We start from the raw sequence: 20676 nt of genomic DNA on the forward strand, positions 1-20676 counted from the left end.
TAGAATCGGTGAGAAAAAGGAAGGTGGATACACAATTATCACCCCTCAATGAGCCACGGACAATCATAAGTATCATATATATACATATATTTGTATAAGATTGGGGTGGTTGGGATAAAACATTTTTAAAGAAAAGGAAGAAGAAGGCGCTTCCAACCAGAAGTAAAAACTAGATCGACTCCGCTAATTTGAGCAAAAATCAAGGGCAGACCCGATCTCAGGCCACGTTTCGCTAGCTTCACAGCCGCCGTTCACCCTCCTCGTCCTTCGCGGCTGACAGGATCGAGAGGGTAGGATGACGCTCGTGGAAGGAGTGTTATTGTTCCACAGAAGCTCGACACCAACTGCTCGTGAAACTTTATTTTCTTTTCCCTCACACGTGTTTATTCCTTCCCTCATGAGCCTTCTCAGTCTTTTGAGTGAGTCTTCTGCTCAGGTGAGTTTGTCCTGTTCGTTTCTCCTTTCTGCTTCCCTCAGCCTTCTGCCCTCTATTCTGCTTTCTGCCTTTTGCTTCTTCGCTTTCTGCTTTCTGAGCCGTCTGGCTCAGGAGCGCTGCTCGTCCCTGCTCGCGCGAGCTCGTCACGAGTGCTTCTCATCGCCTTTCTGCCTCTTCTTCACATTAGCTTTCTTTCCCTCCTCTCACAAGCCTTCTCCCCCTCCCATTGGTCCGCAGCCGATGGGGGTGGGTGCATCACGTCACTTGTGGAAATTGCCACACCATTCTAAGGGAAGCTTCAACGAAGACCCTACCCTGCCCTTTACGCACACAAAGCCAAAACGAGAGCCCCCAGCCTCATCCTTCACACGGAAAACGCTCAGTCGCACCGTACCATGCCCGCGAGAAGCACCACGCCTCGCAGGCCATGCCGAGCACTAAGCACAATGAACATGAATGCGAGAGCACCCGATGGGTTACCAAGCAATGTGCAGATGGAGGGGACACGGAAAGGAAACCCGCACAACCGAGGGATGACTAAATGGCCGTGGAATTGAAGGGAAGACCGACGGGGGAGGTGGTCTTGACCTCTTTTCAGAGACTTTAGGCCACAAGCCAATGTTGGAAGAGAATCAGCACTATTTCCAAAGTTGAGCGACAGGAAAAAAATCCAAGGTGATGGTCAGAGATGAGGCAATTTGAAAAAAAACGAAATATGACATTGGCATAAAAGATGGATTCCATGACATTGATGGCCTGTAGTTGAGGAGATACATTTTTGCAACATTGTGAATGGGAGTGATAGTAATCTTTGGGGTAGACATGAGGTGACCAAAGTTGAAAAAAGGCTGAAGAGAGCAGACAGAGAAACAAGAGCAGCAGAGCAACACTATGAGAATAGAGACCAAAACTTTCTCTGCCATCTTAGTTGAAAAAGACAGAGTTCAGTTGACAATGGGTATGAGAGGATATAAAACATAATGGGTTAGATACATGAGATTTGCTCTGTTTCGAAAATTCGTGGTGAGGCCATTTGAGCTGAGGGACTGGATAGAGGTGCTCCCAAGATGAAAACACCAGAGATGCACTTGTCATGGGACCACCAAGACTTTGAGGAGGGAGAATGGTTGGCGAGTTCAGCCATAACATTGATGTTATGATGTTTTATGGCTTGCCTCAGGATGGACACACACTTGTTTAGAGAGCCTACCGTAGTCGCCGAAAGTTACACTCAGTCGGGATAGCCATCTATGTTGAGAAAGCAAGCTGCTTGATCGTAACAGGATTGTCACACTTGCCACTTGTTGAATCCTTGTCACAGGATTCAACGTATCAGAGCTTTGAGGACATGGATAAGATAAGTGCAAATGCGATGGTATGGGATAAACTGGAACATGATAGAGACAGAGAGAGACAGAGAGAGACAGAGAGAGACAGAGAGAGACAGAGAGAGACAGAGAGAGACAGAGAGAGACAGAGAGAGACAGAGAGAGACAGAGAGAGACAGAGAGAGACAGAGAGAGACAGAGAGAGACAGAGAGAGAGACAGAGAGAGACAGAGAGAGACAGAGAGAGACAGAGAGAGACAGAGAGAGACAGAGAGAGACAGAGAGAGACAGAGAGAGACAGAGAGAGAGACAGAGAGAGACAGAGAGAGACAGAGAGAGACAGAGAGAGACAGAGAGAGACAGAGAGAGACAGAGAGAGACAGAGAGAGACAGAGAGAGACAGAGAGAGACAGAGAGAGACAGAGAGAGACAGAGACAGAGACAGAGACAGAGACAGAGACAGAGACAGAGACAGAGACAGAGACAGAGACAGAGACAGAGACAGAGAGAGAGAGAGAGAGAGAGAGAGAGAGAGAGAGACAGAGAGAGAGAGAGAGAGAGAGAGAGAGACAGAGAGACAGAGAGACAGACAGACAAACAGAGACAAAGAGAGACAAACAGAGACAAAGAGAGACAAACAGAGACAGAGACAGAGACAGAGACAGAGACAGAGACAGAGACAGAGACAGAGACAGAGAGAGAGAGAGAGAGAGAGAGAGAGAGAGAGAGAGAGAGAGAGAGAGAGAGAGAGAGAGAGAGAGAGAGAGAGAGAGAGAGAGAGAGAGCTTTTGTGAAAGTATATTGCCAGGTGGAATAAATATCAGATGCAGTGGAGACAAAATCTGGGGGATGTGAGTGGGGGCAAGGGGGGGGCATAGAATGCAAGCCAGTGTCAATTTCAAAATCCAGAGATCATACAAATGCTTGCACAGGTCATTGCGACAGGGTTGACAGAAAGGCAGTTTAAAGCATGAAGAACTAGAATGGCCCTCTTCGACGTTGCGAAGTCGACCGATACGCCTCCGCCCACGTTATTAAATCATTATACATACTTGTCCCAAGTTTGATTTAAATGCCTTCGACTGTTCTCAAGTATTACATTTTTACCGAACATGACCCTTTGACCTTTGACGCCGAACTCGAATCGGTTCATATTTGCATCGTAATATGTACTGATTCCAAGTTTAGTTAAAATCTCATCACTGGCTGACAAATTAGCTCAGTAACAGAATTTTCACCCAACAGAACCTCTCACCTTTGACCGCTTGACCCCATAATCTAATAGGTAAATATTTTCATCATTATACATACTTGCGGCAAGTATGACTGAGATCCCTTCAGCCATTCTTGTTATCGCGATCACGAAAACCTATCGCGGATGGATGGACAGACGGACAGACGGTCAGTCGGATGGACAACTCAAAAGCATAAGGGCTTCGGCAACTTCGTTGGCGGAGGCATAAAAACTGTAAAAATTCAATCCGACATGAGACGTGGAACAGTGGTCAGGATACAGAAGAGGTGAGAAGGCGATAAGGTGTCGAGAGAAGAGGATACAACAAACATTTTACGACCATTTCCCCTTTTATCAACAGGTCGGTGGAATTACGGCATTCCTTAAGTATGTGAGAAAATTACATAAAGTATGTGAGAAAACGGACAGATCTGAATAATTCCTTAAGCTTACCGAGTGCCCTACTTCATTTTACTCAGTGGCCAACACAAGCACACGGCCCTGGACAAAAGACACATACACATAAACCCAGAAGAAAAATACAAGAATAGCTCCTCAACGAGACGCGTAAATAGACCCAACAAAAATTTATAAAAAATGGTTAAAGAAGACAATTCAAGAATGGTCTCCTCAACTTTTGAAGATGCGACGGTTCCTTAACAAGAGTCCAGGTGCTTTCAACTTTCCAGCAATATTTGATACGCGGATGTCGAACATGCAAATCATAGCGAAAACACGATAATTTCCCCAACACATTTCAGTTGATTTGATGCTCTCCTTCACAAATAACTCAACGATACACCTCCGCTAAGCAGCACAGGTAACTACGTTGGCCAATACGGTGGTTTTTACTGGAATGCTTTGACCAGTCTTGATGTCAGTTTCTGTACAATTTATTCAGATTAGATAATATCTTTACACAAAACTTAAGCAACTAACTGTTATTTTTTACCTGTTCTCCCATTAAAAAAAGTGCTCGTCAACCTTGGCTCGTCCTGGTAGTAGTTCAGTTTCTACCCCACGCACGTGAAGCGAAAAGCGGGGTTAAGCATTTGGTTTGCTTCTGTCTACAAACGTGATTTTATGATCGAGGAACAATTTAATTTCAATTCCGTGTTATATTTTGAACAGGAAACGGAAAAAAAAAAAGCTGTCGTTTAGTAGTACAGTACTTTGTCTCCGCATTCGTCCCGATCGCACATGCACAGAGAGGAATGAGATAATATTGTTACGGATCTGGAAACTATTTGCATTCAACATACAGATGTCCCAAAAGTCAGTTATGTCGTTAAGTATGTGTGTAGTCAGATCCCCTTCCTTTTGTCTAGTGGGAGAATCAAAGGTGTGCGTTGCGATTTATTTTAGTTAGGTTGTTACATCTAACAAGCCATCCAACAACCATCCCATCTGCATGACCCCTCGGCCCATCACGATCCACCACCAACCAGCTGCCTTCTCGCACCCTGACGTGCCAAGGCAAGATCTTGCGGTTCCGGTTTCTCGGCTCCCACAAACGTTGTAACTCTTTCACGACGACATTTTTGCAACGTTGATACTGTTACTCGTCAAGTATGAACCCACGTGGAAGAGTGGCTGGGGTTTCCCGGCAGGGGCCAAGGCCCCGCCACGGAAGGGTGGGCCGTAGGACCCTGTGCAATCAAAGGCGGACAGCGAGGTGTGTTTCACCAAGGGCCCCACCCCGTTGAGGGAGGTCCATAAATTCCCGAGCACTCTCTGAGGCAGTGGTGTTTTTTTGGGGGTTGTTACGAAGGGGTTGTTACGAAGGGGTTGTTACGAAGGGGTTGTTACGAAGGTTGTTCGGAGGTTTTCGACGGGGTTGTTGTTGAGCGTGCAGTTCTTTTGAAGCGAGGGTTGAGCAGAAGGTCGTGAAGGCGACGAACGTGTCTCTGCTGGCCCTCCACAAGGAAAGGAAAGAGCGACCCTGACCCCCTCCGTGGACCCCGCTATTCACCACCCGAGCTCCGCCACGAACCACGAGTCCCACACGTGCGACTGGGGACCAAACCAACGACCTTTGTCAGGTGCCGCATCGTGGAGCACCCCTTCCTCCGACGGTCAGGTTCCCAGCCGAACTCTGATCCCCAGCTCGTCTCTCTCCTCGGCTGCGAGGGTCCAATAAAGAACTCTGGGTTTCTTTTCATTTGTGTGTGTGTCTGCGTGTGGGACCGTCTTTAAGTAGAACTGAATAAGTGTTTTTGGATCATTGGAAATATTCCTTGCTTGCATATTCGGGTTAAGTCTTGCTTTGTGTCTTCATTTACTGGAAATAAATAATCACGTAAATGTTCCCAGTCCGTTTCCGTCCCTTCTTGAATTGGTCCAGCATGGTTCGGATCTGAGTTCGGATCTAACAAATCCGTTCATCCCAGCCGGCACGGCTTTGGCAGTTTCCGCTCGGCTGCACCCGAACCGGAGTTGGTAGTCGGTAGTTGGAACTCTACCGTAGTCGGTAGAGTGACCCCGTTCGAGCAAGACGTGTCGAGGGCGTGGATCCCGGGTAGCCGAGACCGCGTGGTTACTTAGGTACATTGGATCTAGACAAAATAACCCTACGCCACGCGGTCGAGATATTGGCGACCACGGTCGGTTCTGCGACCCGCCGGCTCGCGGAATTATCCGGAGCGACGGCCTACAATTCCGGGGAGTCTGGTGGAGACGACGTAGCTTTCCCCACCTAGTGGTCGTTCTCACCACCGGTCCATAACAATATGTACACAGTACTCTGTCTGCCTGGCTGGAAATCAAACAAAATTGAAAATCATTCCAAATAGGAAATACTGTTGTTAAGGACGTCATAAAGGGCACAAACAACAGGCACGAATAACGAATGTAACGTGTTCAACAGGTGGTGTAATCGACACTGAGTGCATCAATGGCAGTAAACTCCCAGAATGTTTTTTTTTTTTTTTAAATAACCTTTAAAATGTTTATTTTATTTCAATTTCATCATATACTTGAACACTGTGGAACACAAATTGCCTTCTTATTGTTTCAAAAACCTCCAGTCTTGCAGGACTTAAAGGTGGTGTATAAGACTGCTTTCACGGCGCAAAACTTCCGTATTTTTTTAATACGACCTTTAAAATCATTATTATATTTCAATTCAATGATATAATTGATAACTACGTGGGGTTAGGTGTTCTATGAAGTATCTCGTTGAAATCTTTGGTTTTTTCCCCCTTAATCCAAACCAAATTCATCTATGTATTACTAATACTCTCATCTTGTATATATGTATGTATGCATGTATGTAGGTATGTATGTTCCAAAAATACAGCAAAAACGGTACACGATAGTGCAAAAAAAATTATGGCCACCTTACTCACCATTCACCTGCGGTGTGCAGTATCAAGTTTCGTTCAAATCGGGCAACGAAAAAATTATTTTAAAAAGCAATTCCCGATTCAGTCAAGTACTCTTCAGGAGTATTTGATCAATGCAAACAACCTCAGCGGTATAGTTCGCGAGAGCTATCTTTCTTTTGATTGAAATGATTTTTTTTTCATCAACTGCTGTCACAACGGGAACCCAATGAATGGGTTCACAGGTCGTCTAGTTTTTGCTAAATCTCAAAGACTTTTCGCTGTTCAACTATCAATCACTTCCTCATCCCAACTTGGATAAACGGCCTCACCACAACATCCCATGCAGTGATTCAACAAAGAACAAGTCATACAACAGACAACTAGTCTTTACAAAGACGAGAGTTAGTCTGCATCAGGGGAAAATTAGGGACATCAAATGTTCTCAACCAGATATAACCGTGGTGTTGCTAACTACCGTGAGAAAGAAGTGGAAGTGACATTTTGGACGTGAGTCCATTTTCGAAGGTTAGCACACCTGTGTCAACATTTAATTGAGAAAATGTATTGATCTAAATCTAAAACGTCACCTGCATTCCTTTTCTCCACTGAGGTACTGTTTCTGGAATTACCTACTGCTCTCATTCAGGTGAGATTATTACCAATCCGCTAATAAATGTGATCACAATCAACTGTTTTTAAATGAGTATTCTACACCTTAGTGTCATTGCATATAGGGCAGCACACAATATATATCATAAATCAGTAGAAAGGGTGGTAAGAGCTATTTTGATTGGGTGCAAGGAAGAGCGGACAATTACCGACTGAGGATGTTGCAGAGAGTGAATAAAGGCTAATGTGGGTTTTGACAGCTTAGACTCCAATGATATGACAACGATAGGATATTTAAGCATTTACGACAGAGAGACACAACAATAGGAGACAATCTCAACTGAAGACATACAGGCAGTCAGAAGGTGCCGTTTTGTTTCCGCAGAGACACTTCCACGGCCACAGTTCATCTCCACACCACGCTGGCGTGCAAAAGAAGCCCAGTAACAGATCTGTGAACACACAGTGATCCCAATAGTCCATTATTACCCACACGGTCATTGCATTCATGAGGCAACAGGTTTGTATGCAAAGATGGAAAAATAATAAATAATTGTGTCAAACATTTTTGGACATTGGAAGGTTTATAAAATGCAAGGTGAGGAGTGTGGTTCACGTTTCGTTTAATTTCTCATCAAACGAACTTTAACAGGAGTCTGTTTTGACACCAAAGTTAGAAAGCATAAACAAGTTATGATTACTAATAATCTGTATTCTGATTTTAAAAAACAACCCATGTCAAGAACACACCTGACAGTACAGATACCTCAGCAACGAAAAAAACTTCAAGGCGTTAACACAACAAAATGAAAGGAAAATATCTGCTGTCATCCCATTATATTAAATAAGGAAATTCTCATAGAAACAAACAGGGCTGGCCCGATCTCCACCAAATTTTGTACACGTGTTGGTGGTACCCAAGGTCAGGTCAGGGCCACAAAGAAAACTAGAGCAATGTCGATGGCACGCCATCGCAAATCCCCACACTTCCCACTGAAAGCAAAGTTGAAAGACTCCAAAAAAGTTCCACCAAAACCACACAATATCAAATTTTGAGTTCATTTTTCCCCCTTTCTGACCCCTGTAACCTCTACTAAGTCCCCAGCCACTGGAGTGTGAACCAGGGGGTCAAATCCCCCAAAAAATCATTATATAATCTCATGAGTCCCCCAATGTTGATTACAAACTGCATGCAAAGTTTCATTAAAAAAATGCGCCCGTAATTGCATTTTTGGGGATTTGACCCTTTGACCCCGTCCCAGGGGGCAGGACCTCAAATGATATTGCTCTCATACCTTCTCGCCATGTGGTGATCACAACTACCAAGTTTGGTGAATTTCTGCACAACCGATTAGGAGATAACATGATCAGACAAACAGACAGACAGACAAACCGACAGATGGAGTCGATTACAATATCCCACCTCCCCCCCCCTCCCCACACCCTCATTAAAAAAGTGGGGATAAAAGATCTTAAGCTAACCACCTTAACCATTAAGCCAACACCAGGCTTATAGGCCAAATAAAGCAATGATTTATATTTACTGCACTGCTTCCTTCAGGACAAAGCCTTTCACAATCAACTCGGGAAGGTCAAAGTACAGTTCACAGCCCACGGTCACACCTTCAACTGAGGGAAGGATAAGGAGAGCGACAAGCTGCCGTAGTGCCGGCTCAGTTTTGGCTTGCTTGGTCGCAGGTTTCCAAAGAGGCTTCCGGAGCAGACAGGATGTGACACGGCCGTGTTGGTAGCCCAGAAAGTATGCATCCAGCGCAATGTGGTGCTGTACAGGAGAACTTGGGGGGAAGCTGCATTTGCAGCAACAGAAAAAGAGCGGACAAGAGAGTAGTTGGAATGAACACACATTTGGAGAAATAACAAAAAGGGTTGGGAGATGGAGAGCAATGGAACAGGAAGTACAAATAATATAAGAGGAGGAAAGAAATATTCACGAAAGAGGAGGAGGTGTGTGACGAAGAATGTCAGAATGATTTTTCGGATAATGTGTAATTATAGAATGAAAGTAGAATAACTGAAGTCGTCGGCAGGAAATGATGAAGAAAATCAAACAGAAGACCAAATACTGCATTGGAGTCATCAGAATGAACCCGAAGAAGTAAAGAGCAAATATGGAGTCATCATGAGGAACCTGGATAGGATTCGGGTTTCAGCCGCTACTCCACAACCCTCAAACCCATCCGGGCGCAGCCAAGTGAGCTTTACAGAAAAATTTCTGCAAGAATTCACTTCTCCTTAGACAGATAGATAAAGAGAGAGAGAGAGAAATGAAGGGGAAAATAAATGAAGGAAATGAAGGAAACGAAAAAGCAGGAATTAGAATGAATAAAGAGAAATGTGAAAAAATGTGAAAGAAGTGTAAAAGGAACAAAGATGTGGGGAAGAACCCGGATCCGATAGATTTTAGTAGTTCCAGGGAAAGCACCAATTCAATTTCATTCAATGATCAAGTACTTAACCCCATTACGTTTCCCTTTGTACTCACCATCACCTCCCTGCGAGTTAAGGTTCAGTGTGAGGCTGAGGCTTTGCGAGCGGAAGCAGCGGAATGAATCATGTTGAGACCCTGGCATTAGTGCTGGGAGGGCATGAGGGGCGCAGGGCACGACGGCCCAGTGATCGGCCGGGTCACCACTGCACTGCCAATTGAGTACGACCTTCACGTTAAGGGATGGAACCCTCAGGAGGCAGCAGTCGTCGTATCTGCAATAGATTCGATTTCACAAACATAGTGACTTCATAACACAAGTAACATTAGGAACACATAATTAGGAACACCGAGTTGTGTTCAGCATTAAATCATCAGCCATAACATGTCGAAGATAAATGAGATCCAAGAGCTGTGCTGTGGTGTTTAAAAACTCTGTATATAAAGACCATTTCGTTTTAAGTTCCATGAGGAAATGTAAACTGTCCATACATTCGATACCATTTATATCTGCAACATTCAATTAACCACCAGCGATGGTGATACACACATCAATCATATTGTTACGGATTCGCGCCCGCCGGCGTGCTGACGGCCACGTAACTCGAATCGCGGCACGTCGCCCACCGGACGGACAATCCAGTCGTGACCCTCTCGGACTAACGCCGGGAACCAGTCACGGGTGGACCTTTCGGTCTCACCGCGATCGAGCCAATCAGCCCCCGCGTGGGATAGGGTTGCTCGCCAAATTCGACCTACCTAAGTACCCACATGGAGGGTAGACCGGGCGGTCGCACCTCGCCGCAGGTCGACTTCGGACACGGGCCACTTAAGCGACCCGTTCCGTACTATCGGGATAACCGAGCGGTGTTATTCGTCGACCTCGACGGTTCGATTAATTATCGGGCGTATTCAGCCCACTACCAACCCTTTACGTGAAGCAAGATGAGGATTCAATGAAAGAAATGACGAAGCGAAGCGGGAAACAGTTCAACACAAAGCACATTTATTCACGATGAACGGAAAGCGCACATATACAATTCCACCAAAAGCACATAGAAAAGAAGAGAAACACAATGCAATTTTTACACAAAAAGCAAATGCGACAATGCAGATCTAATACCGATTACGCGAGCACACGGCAACACTTATGCAATTTTACTTCACAGATGGCGCCGACAACACATACCCAAAACCAAGGAAAAGAACACCCTCAAAGATGAGGCGGGCCTGAGGCCGAGACCGGGTCGGGCCTACCCGTCTGGTGATGAGACGCGGAGCGGCGATGGTGCCTCAACTCCGCGGGCCTCGCGGGCAGTGTCTGGTAGGGGGTGGGAAAGGGGCCCCCTTGGTCGCACTATCTCAGCGCGGGGGGAAACAGGAGGGGGTTGCTGATGCTCGGGGTATAGAGGATTTCCACTCTGCCTCGAGTCCCGCGACGAGCGTCTCCACCTCGGCCAGGTCGCGCCGTCGGCCTCCCTGGTGTGCAGCTCCCTGCACGACGCGAGCACCCCCTCGTCTGCCCTCGCCGCCTCTCCACAGCTCCGTCCCCTTTTGCTCCGACTCCAACGCACACGACGACGACCAACTCCTTCTTGCTTCTTCTTCCCAACTCCACCGCCCGCGAAGTCTTAACTCTCTATTATTTGACTGACGAACGCGGTCGCTTATATAAGCCCCGTGGCTTCGCTCTCTCATCTTTGACCCCCTGCCTTCGACCTTTCACCTCGCTCCCCATTGGCCCGAGAAAAAGTGGGCGTGAATGCTTTTTGATCCATAAATTTGCATATAGCGATCGCCCTCCAACGCCCTGGAGGCGGGGTCAAATCGCCCCTCGCTCACCGATTGGACGGAACAAAAGTGGGCGTGTGTCGTTTTTGATCCGTTTTTGAAGTGGAAAATCCGTGGTTTTGTACACGCTGTTCGGCGCGCGCCCTGCACGAGTCCAACACCGGTACCCACAAGCAGCGCAAGAACGGTGGCGATGCGACGGTTGCGAGGTGTGACGTGAAGCGGCGCCGCGGTGGGTGGTTGATGTTGTGGTTGGTGGTGGTAACAATGGCGGTTGGTCCAAAATAAAGATAGTAAAAGAAAAACGGCTATCCTGAAGAGTCGCAGCACGCATGAATAACATTTATTCCCACTAGACAACGGGTTTGGGCCTAACTACACATATACTTACGGAGATATCTCACCTAAGGGACCTGAATGGTGGTTTGCGAATTTGGTAACCACAACAATATTTTTATGCTTTTTCAGGCTTTTCACAAAAACACCATCATTATTTTTCAAGGAAAATGATTATCTTCACCACTGATGGTGAACGAGTATGTTTTTCTGTCTATGAGCAGGATATCTCAAAAAATAATGGATGGATTCGGATGTCATTTGGTGTACTGGTTGGGTGTGTGACAAGGACTTTATTTTGGTGGAGGTATAAACAAACAAAGCTCACAGAGTGGGACCACCAAGTGTTGAAGCGCGTAGCGCGGAAAAAAATCGTCTGTCATCGGTTGCAACACTCACTACCGAGTTGCAAACTGACTCTGGAAGCAATGTGAGCACAAGCACTGTTCGGCGAGAGCTTCATGAAATGGGTTTCCATGGCCGAGCAGCCACACAGAAGCCAAAAGATCACCGTGCGCAATGCGAAGCGTCGGCCGGAGTGGTGTTGAGCTCACTGCCATTGGACTCTGAAGCAGTGGAAACACGTTTTCTGGAGTGATGAATCACGCTTCACCATCTGGCAGTCTGAGGGACGAATCTGGGTTTGGCAGATACCAGGAGAGTGCTACCTGCCCGAATGCATAGTGCCAACGGTAAACTTTGGTGGAGGAGGAATAATGGTCTGGGGCTATTTTTCATGGTTCAGGCAAGGCTACCGAGTTCCATTGAAGGGAAATCTTAATGCGACAGCATACAATGACATTCTCAATGATTCTGTGCTTCCAACTTTGTGGCAACTGTTTGGGGAAGGCCCTTTCCTGTTTCAGCATGACAATGCCCCTGTGCACAAACTGAGGTCCATACAGAAGTGGTTTGTCGAGATCGGTGTCGAAGAACTTGACTGGCCTGCTCAGAGTCCTGACCTCAACCGCATCGAACACCTTTGGGATGAATTGGAACGCCGACTGCGAGCCAGACCTAATCTCCTAACATCAGTGCCCGACCTCATGAATGCTCTTGTGGCTGAATGGAAGCAAATCCCAGCAGCAATGTTCAAACATCTAGTGGAAAGCCTTCCCGGAAGAGTGCAGGCTTTTATAGCATCAAAGGGGGGTGGGGGGAGGGGGACCAACTCCAGATCAATGCCCATGATTTTGGAATGAGATGTTGGACAAGCAGGTGTCCACATGAAATTTGGTCTGTCTAAAAAGTAATGGGACTGAGCCTGCTGTGTGCTCGACTTACACAACTTGAATGAACGGGTTGCGTCACAGTCTTTCACAACATTCCAGCAATATATATATATATATATATATATATATATATATATATATATATATATATATATATATATATAAATAAATATATAAATATATATAAATATATAAATATATATATATATATATATAAATATATATATATATATATATATATATATATAAATATATATATATATATATATATATATATATATATATATATAGATATATATATATATATATATGATTGTTGATGGTTGACTGTGCTCATTGTGTGATTTTTTTACATGTCATGCTTTGCATGAGGCATGTCCAGTCTGAGGCGTCGTGCTATGAGTCGTGAGCAGAGAGCCAATCTGAAGTTTCTTGCCAAGCTTGGCAAAACACCTTTTGAATCCTTCACAATGCTGCAGCAAGTCTACAGGGAAGAAACAATGTCACGTACCCGTGCATTTGAATGGCACAAGAGGTACAAAGAGGGACGGGAGGAGGTTGAAGACGATCCACAGTCTGGAAGACCATCAACGAGCAGAACGATGAAAAACATCGAGCGTGTGAAGCAGATGGTGCATACAGATCGTCGACTCACGGTGCGGATGATTGCTGAGGAACTTTCCATCAACAAGGACACAGTCTGGAGCATCATCACTGAAAATCTCGAAATGCGCAAGGTGTGCGCAAAGATGGTCCCCAAACTGTTGTCCGAGTACCAGAAACAGCAAAGAGTCACCGCCTGTCAAGACATTATTGAGCGCCTCGAGGACGATCCAGACCTGCTCGGGAGAGTCATTACTGGTGATGAATCGTGGATATTCGAATATGATCCTGAGACCAAACGGCAGACTCGTCAGTGGAAAAGTCCGCTATCACCAAAACCAAAGAAAGCAAGGATGTCAAAGTCGAAGGTCAAGGTGATGCTCATCGCGTTTTTTGACATCAAGGGCATCGTCCACTTCGAGTTTCGACCTCAGGGTCAAACAGTAAATCAATACGTGTACAAGGAGATCCTCCGGCGCCTCATGAGATCAGTCCGGCACAAGAGGAGGGATCTGTGGGAGAACAACGCCTGGGTGCTCCACCATGACAACGCCACTGCTCACAGTGCCCTGAGCATCTGACAGTTTCTGGCGGAGAGGAACGTGCCAACTCTGGAGTAACCCCCGTATTCGCCAGACTTGGCCCCTTGTGATTTTTTTCCTATTCCCCAAGCTCAAGGGGGTGATCAACGGGACCCGATTTCCTGATGTGGAGGCCATCAAAAGGGCCATGACGAGGGAGCTCCGGAGGATTCCAGAAGAAGCCTTCCGGGGGTGCATCGAAGCGTGGAAGAAGAGGATGGACAAGTGTGTGAGACTGGAGGGATACTATTTTGAAGGCGACAAGCTGTGATTTCAATATATTTTTTGGAATAAAATTTCAGTGAAGTCAGTCCCGTTACTTTTTGACTGACATCACATATATATATATATATATATATATATATATATATATATATATATATATATATATATATATATATATATATATATATATATATATATATACATACACATCGTGTTGTGGTTCTCGGAACCGCATCCCTCCAAAGCAATAGCAACCATCACACAGCGGTCCCTAGACAGTTATTGCATTAAAATACGTTCAGATCGTCCCTTCCTTTTTGTCTAGCGGGACAATGGGACTGCGTTGTGTGGATGTCATAGCTTGGTCTGTTTACACCATTCTAACTTCATTTCTACTCTTCTTTTCTGCTTATTCCTGAGGTAAATCCGAATTTGGGTCCTCGCGGAGGCCAACACGTGCAGCACGTGCCGCGCCCAGGGAGGGGAATAGGAAAGCCGCGACAACACCACACGAGCATCGACAGCGCAGCTGCGAGGATACAGTAATAACCTCGAACGAACCTCTGCCGCAAGCTCGAGATGATCGTCTGACGTTTCCAATGATCTGGGATGAGATTGTTGGTTGCATTGAAAAGGCGTACGAACGAATATCTCTTAAAGAGGCTGCAGGGATGTTGTTTTTCACAACACAGAAGCAAATGACCCAATATCGGCGAGAGCGTGGCTGGCAGCTTGGTGCCAATAACTACATCGTTAGAGGCCGATAATAGAAAGACAACAACCATGCCTCGTTGTACAGGACACAAGTGTGCAAGATACGGGCGGCGCGTTCTTTTCAACCCATTTCTGGATTTAATTATATCGGCATCCTCTTTTCCCTGCATTTCTCCATCTGATACTTATACCTATATTATTTTTCATTCCAAACCTCCATCTAATTATTATATCCGATCGTTCCCCTCAATTCCTGACACAGATTGGGGTTGGCCCCACACACACGATAGCAGAATGGGGCGAACACAAGCGCTGACCACGTGGGCCATGGCAGATCCGCACATACTGTTCGAAAAATGCTCGATGGGTGGCGGACCCGTGCTTAGCTCGTGACACCTTATTATTGTACAGAGCAGGGCACGGATGGCACACAACACCACGAACACGATAGCAGATACGGGTGAACACACACGTGGCCACATGTTTCATGGCGGGTCTGTACGTATTGTATGGATCGTGCTCGATGGTGGGCAAACCCGTTCACAGTCGTGATACCTTGTCATCGCACAGAGCAGGGCACGAATGGCACACATCTTGTTCTGGTCTGTTCATTGGTTTATCCTCACATCTTACCGTCTGTGCATGGATTCATCCTAACACCTTACCATCGGTCCTCCCTGGCGGCCGCGGGTGTTCCCCACGGACGGCACTTCGACCCTCCTCGACAGAGGTGTGCTGTGCAGTTTGGATAGCTCGGGCTACGTGGCGCATCGCGGAGCAGGCATTGATCAGCACTAATCGGGGGTGCCCGGGCGGGCATGCGGGGGCAACACGGCGCTCGGCTGGTCACTGGGGCACGGTCCGGGAGTTCGGTGCAAGGCAATTCGTGTCGCGGAGTTCGGTGCGGGGCGATTAATATCATGAGGCTCGGCGTGAGACGATTCCACAGCTTGGAGTTGTCTTGCCGGAAGTGGAGTGGAGCCGCTTCTGGCCATCATGGCTGGGCCACGCAGTGGTCCGGGCCCCATCAGAGCGACCGGTTCGGGTGACGACACATCGCTTCGGGATAATGCCCCCACCCTGCACCCCAGGGTCTATAAAGGACGGGTGGCGAGGCCGTCCGTAGTTGCAGTTTTGGTGTCTTTCCCATCGCTGCTGTCGGCTCGTCCCTTTGCCTGGTCTGGGATCAATCTCTCCGCCCATCTGCTAACTCCGCCTTCTTCACCCACCCATCTCCGCCCACTCGCTCTTGACTCCGCCTTCTACTCCTGCCTTTCTGTCGTCATCGCCTGCGACTCCGCTTCTACTTCTCCGCCCTTCTCCACCCACTTGCTTTGGACTGCGCCTCTCTCTCCACCCATTGGCTTTTGGCTCCACCCAATTCCCTCCCTTCATGCCCAACAGTCGCGTCTCATTCTCTGGACTGGCGCGAGCTGCACGAAGTGCCACGAAGCAGGAGACCACGTGCCAGCTGTCAGGGAGGTATCGCCCAGCGGAGCATCCCTCCAAAACGTATTGGTGGTGCGATCGGGCAATCGTGCAAGGTATTGAGAGACCGTTAGCCTCATCTCCTCTCCTTTTTCTCTTCATCAACTCCTCTTCATCGGTGTGTGTGTGTGTGTGTGTGTGTGTGTGTGTGTGTGTGTGTGTGTGTGTGTGTGTGTGTGTGTATATATGTGTGTGTGCGCACGCGTGTGCATGCGTGCGTGGGTGTGTGTTGGTCCTGGCACCTGTCCTCGTTTAAGTTAAGATTGTACAATAATTATATCGGGATAACTCTGCTCTGTGTCTGCTTTTGTACGTTGCTTGTACATTGTCACACCTCACGCTTCTTTCTATCCCTGCATTACATACAACAACAAAACTATTCACTGTGCCACCTATCTTTCCTCGCCTGCTTGTAAATAGATTATTATTAGAAATGTTCCCAGCTCGTTTTCGTCGTTTTCTTTCATTGATCCAGCATGGTCCGTATCCTAACTTCGCCGGGACTTTGTTCCCAACGATCCATTGCTTTTAGCCGGTACATCCTTGGCAGTGTCGCTCAGCTGCATCGGAAGTGGTAAAGTGATCTGGTTTGGACAAGGCGAACCAAGGGCGTGTTCCCCGGTAATTAAATCACGTGATTAATTTGGTAACCCGTTAACCCATGGACGGGAGGACCCTAGGTCACACGGTTGAGTTATTGGTGTTCACGGTCGGTTAGCGACCCTCCGCGTCACGGAATTATCCGTATGCGGCATCCTGCAATTCCGGGGAGTCTGGTGAGAACCAGAGATAGCATTCCCCCCTGGTGGTTTTCTCACCCGATATATTTCTAGACACATCATGATAATTCAAAAATTTATTGGGCCCGATATGTTCTTCTGGATCAAGCATTGCGTGGCGGATGTACGGGATTGTACGTGCTCTACCAAGTGCCTTTCTAGTTTAGTGTGATTCTCCTGTGGAGTTTCTTTGGAGAGTCGTTCGATGTTTGGACAGGATGCTGTCGTTTTCATTTTCAAGCAGGACTTTAAACTCGTCTCGTTCAATTGGTTTCTCATTGTGCTTTTTATGAAATTCATACTTGAAAACACTTGCTCGCACTGGTAAGTCGATCCGAAGATGGATAGAATGCCAAATGCATATATCCACGTTACTGTCAGTTTCCGGTAAAGAATTCCAAACTTCAAACACAATTTGGTCTTGTTTTTTAAGATCATGCATTTCAGTCCATCTGTATTGAAGTGCCAGGGTAGATCTGTGCCTTCGCGACTGAGATGATATGGTCGGTGCATATTTATTTCGTCTTTAGGCAGTCAACAACAGTTGACAAAATATCTTCTCCCCTTGTTTGGCATTTGAGGGACAGCAACTCAATCAGCTCCTCTTGGGGTCCTTCTGAATTCACGTACCTGTCAAGAAGAGCAACATGTGCAATGTCAACATCACACGAAGCTGAGTTAATGTCCTTAATGTGCTGACTGGTAATACCTGTTGCTATTTTTACTGGTCTGTCCCTCACTGTCTTTGCAGACAATGGCATGTCTCTAATTTTTTGAACAATTTCGTTTTTGTTTTTGAAATCACTGTACAGCTGCTCTGATACTTTGATGAAGCACTCTTTCATATATTCACCATCTGTGAACGGCTTTCCTTGCTTCACAATCTCTTGAGTTGCAACATAACTGGTCGTTGTGCTACTCGGTGATTTCATCCATTTAGTGAATGTGTTCCGACTTTGGTCTGCTTTATGCATCAGCTCCTCTATGGCTCTCGTTCTGGCATCTCCAACTGGAAACTTTTAGGCAAACATGTGTTATTTTCGAAAATGCCTCTCGAGATTGGATTTTTTGTTGTTGGCGAATTTCTCATGGCAATTGAGACATAAATGGAGCCCAGCCGAAGTTGATATGAACGTGAAGGATTCAGTACATTCATTTTGAAATTCTCTGTTTTCTTCTTCTTTGAAGCCATTTCACAGATGACCTTCACAGTACCGCTGATGAATGTTGCAAACTTCTGTTTCCTGAAAATAATTAAAAGAATCAAAACACTGATGCAGTACCAGTATTCATCAATACAGTTCAGATATGGAACAACAATTCACGTAAACACACACACACTCAAACTGACACTCAAACACACACACACTCACACCGTTTCTTGGACATGAGAATGACATTCCAAATCCCTCTTGAACATCCCTCATAACTCGCAAGTCAAGCCTCCAAGTCAAAATCCTTGGATTGTTGTGCCATAGGCAGTCGAGGATATGACAACTAATCCTTTCTATCGGCACAATTGCCACATCAAGATAATGAGCAAAAATTCACCATTTTAACTCCTATTTTAACAAATGTAAATACAATGATGCAGTGCAAGTGTAGTTTCGTTTTGTTTGTTGGTACTCCAAGATAGCGGACAGCAAACAAGGTGACGTCACATGCACGTGCATCCTCTATAGAAGGGGGAGTTATCAAAACAACATCTTATTTGTTATTTACATACAAGTCGTTCATTCCGGGATTTTCGCTTACCTGCCCAGTGAGGATCAGGGCGTCGCTAACTTTTAAGAAGGGGGGTTTGAATGGTAATCGGATGTATTTTCCTGTTTATCACCGCCAACGTTCTCAAGTATTATTTTATCCTTTCACGACACAAAGATTTTTCTGAAAATTAATTTATAATGAGAAAAAGGTGATTTTATCAATCAGGCATGGGAGCCACATTAAAGTCCTTAACGAGCCGCAGGTTGACGACCCCTGGTCGGGTCCAAAATCACTGGTGTTGATACCTCGATCAGCAATGCATTCTTCTCTTTTTTTTGTACCTCAGTATGATATCTGGTCGAAACGCTTTGTTTTCGATGTTCATGCTCGATGGGATCATTCGGTCATACTTGAGCGGTACTACGATGTTTTCAGTGATTACTTTTGGTTCTTGTTCCCACAATTTTTCTGGAACTGGGATATCAAAGGTTTTGCAGATGTGCCAGCGGATTACATTATAAACTCTGTTGTGCCGTTGCGTGTACAGCTGTTTTGACATGAGTTTTGTGTGCGTTCGGTCATTAAGCAAACTATATCAATCTCTTCCCTTACCCCACCTCCACTCCTCATCTTTTTCTCTCTCGCTCTTTTTTTTTTTCCTCTCTCTCCATCTCTCTCTCCACCCCCCCCCACCCTCGCACCCCTTCCTCCCGCAGTATAGCAACGTTTGGTGAGGCATAGCTCTCCCCACCTCCCACCCCTCTTCCCCCTACCTTGCCTCCCCTCCTCCTGCCTACTCTCTCTCCCTCCCTCTCTTCTCCCTTTCTCTCTCCCTCCCCTCCTCTCCTCTCTCCCTCCTCTCCTCTCTCCTCTCTCCCTCCCCTCCTCTCTCCTTCCCTTCCCTTAATGCCCCCGTCACTTGTATTTGCTAATAAATATATATATCGACTCCTCCCATGCTCTCTAATCACCAAAGAAGCTGCATAAAGCAACCATGAAAGGCTACCCAAGGTTAGCCTTTACGATTATATTTATGTAATCCAAGCCACCTGGGTATAAGTTATGAAATGAGAGCCAATTGGTTATTCCCTCCATTCACAGGTGGGAGATGTGGGTGGTCTTGGTCTTCGCTTTGTCATATATATATATATATATATATATATATATATATATATATATATATATATATATATATATATATATATATATATATATATATATATATATACACATATACATAAATACAGTAGTACCTCTACTTACGAATTTAATTCGTTCTGGGAGTAGTTTCGTAACCTGAAACCTTTGTAAGTAGAGACGCCTTTTGAATGTAAATGCGCTAATCCGTTCCAAGCCCCGCAAAATTCGGACATTTTTTTTAATAAATCATAAAAATGCATCAGAACATGAAACAAATACATGTTAAAATTAGATTACCGCACAATAAACATAAAACGAGAGGCACATAATGTAAAAAACAAAGAATAAAGGAAATAATAAAAATATTCAATTACCTTTTAACTGCTATTCTCGTTACATTTTGGCCTCTTTGTTTACTGGTCCTTATCAGCAGTGTTTTTTGCCTCGCGTTTCGTGAAGAATTGATCCAATGACGTCTGCTTTTGCCGGCTTTTAACAATCCGTCGGAAATGCGCGAGGCAGACATCGTCATAGTGCGCGATAGCCCGACTTGTGAACACTTTTTCCGGGTGATTCTTTTCAACAAATTCCGAGACTTCATGGAATTTTCCTAAAATGTCTTTGATTTGGGCTGATGGAATAATGGCTGCCTCCTCCTCCTCCTCGTCCTCTTTGAACTCCTCCTGCACCGCGGTGTGTTG

The 20676-nt window shown here is 45.8% G+C and overlaps 1 protein-coding gene across 2 annotated transcripts in view; it reads right to left on the minus strand.

The window, feature by feature from the left end:
- BLTP2 (bridge-like lipid transfer protein family member 2) overlaps positions 1 to 20676 on the minus strand; it is a 187576-nt gene that overhangs the window by 48904 nt on the left and 117996 nt on the right. For both annotated transcript variants that reach the window (XM_085863924.1, XM_085863923.1), the window contains exons 22-24: positions 9437 to 9654; positions 8557 to 8741; positions 7286 to 7385 (exon numbers count right to left, since the gene is read on the minus strand). In XM_085863924.1, coding sequence (XP_085720050.1) covers positions 7286 to 7385; positions 8557 to 8741; positions 9437 to 9654 — 503 coding nt within the window. The remainder of the gene's footprint in view (positions 1 to 7285; positions 7386 to 8556; positions 8742 to 9436; positions 9655 to 20676) is intronic.

Source organism: Eptatretus burgeri, chromosome 18 (assembly GCF_056783735.1).
Source record: "Eptatretus burgeri isolate ZD-2024b chromosome 18, Ebu_testis_v1, whole genome shotgun sequence".
NCBI classification, from domain to species: Eukaryota; Metazoa; Chordata; class Myxini; order Myxiniformes; family Myxinidae; genus Eptatretus; species Eptatretus burgeri.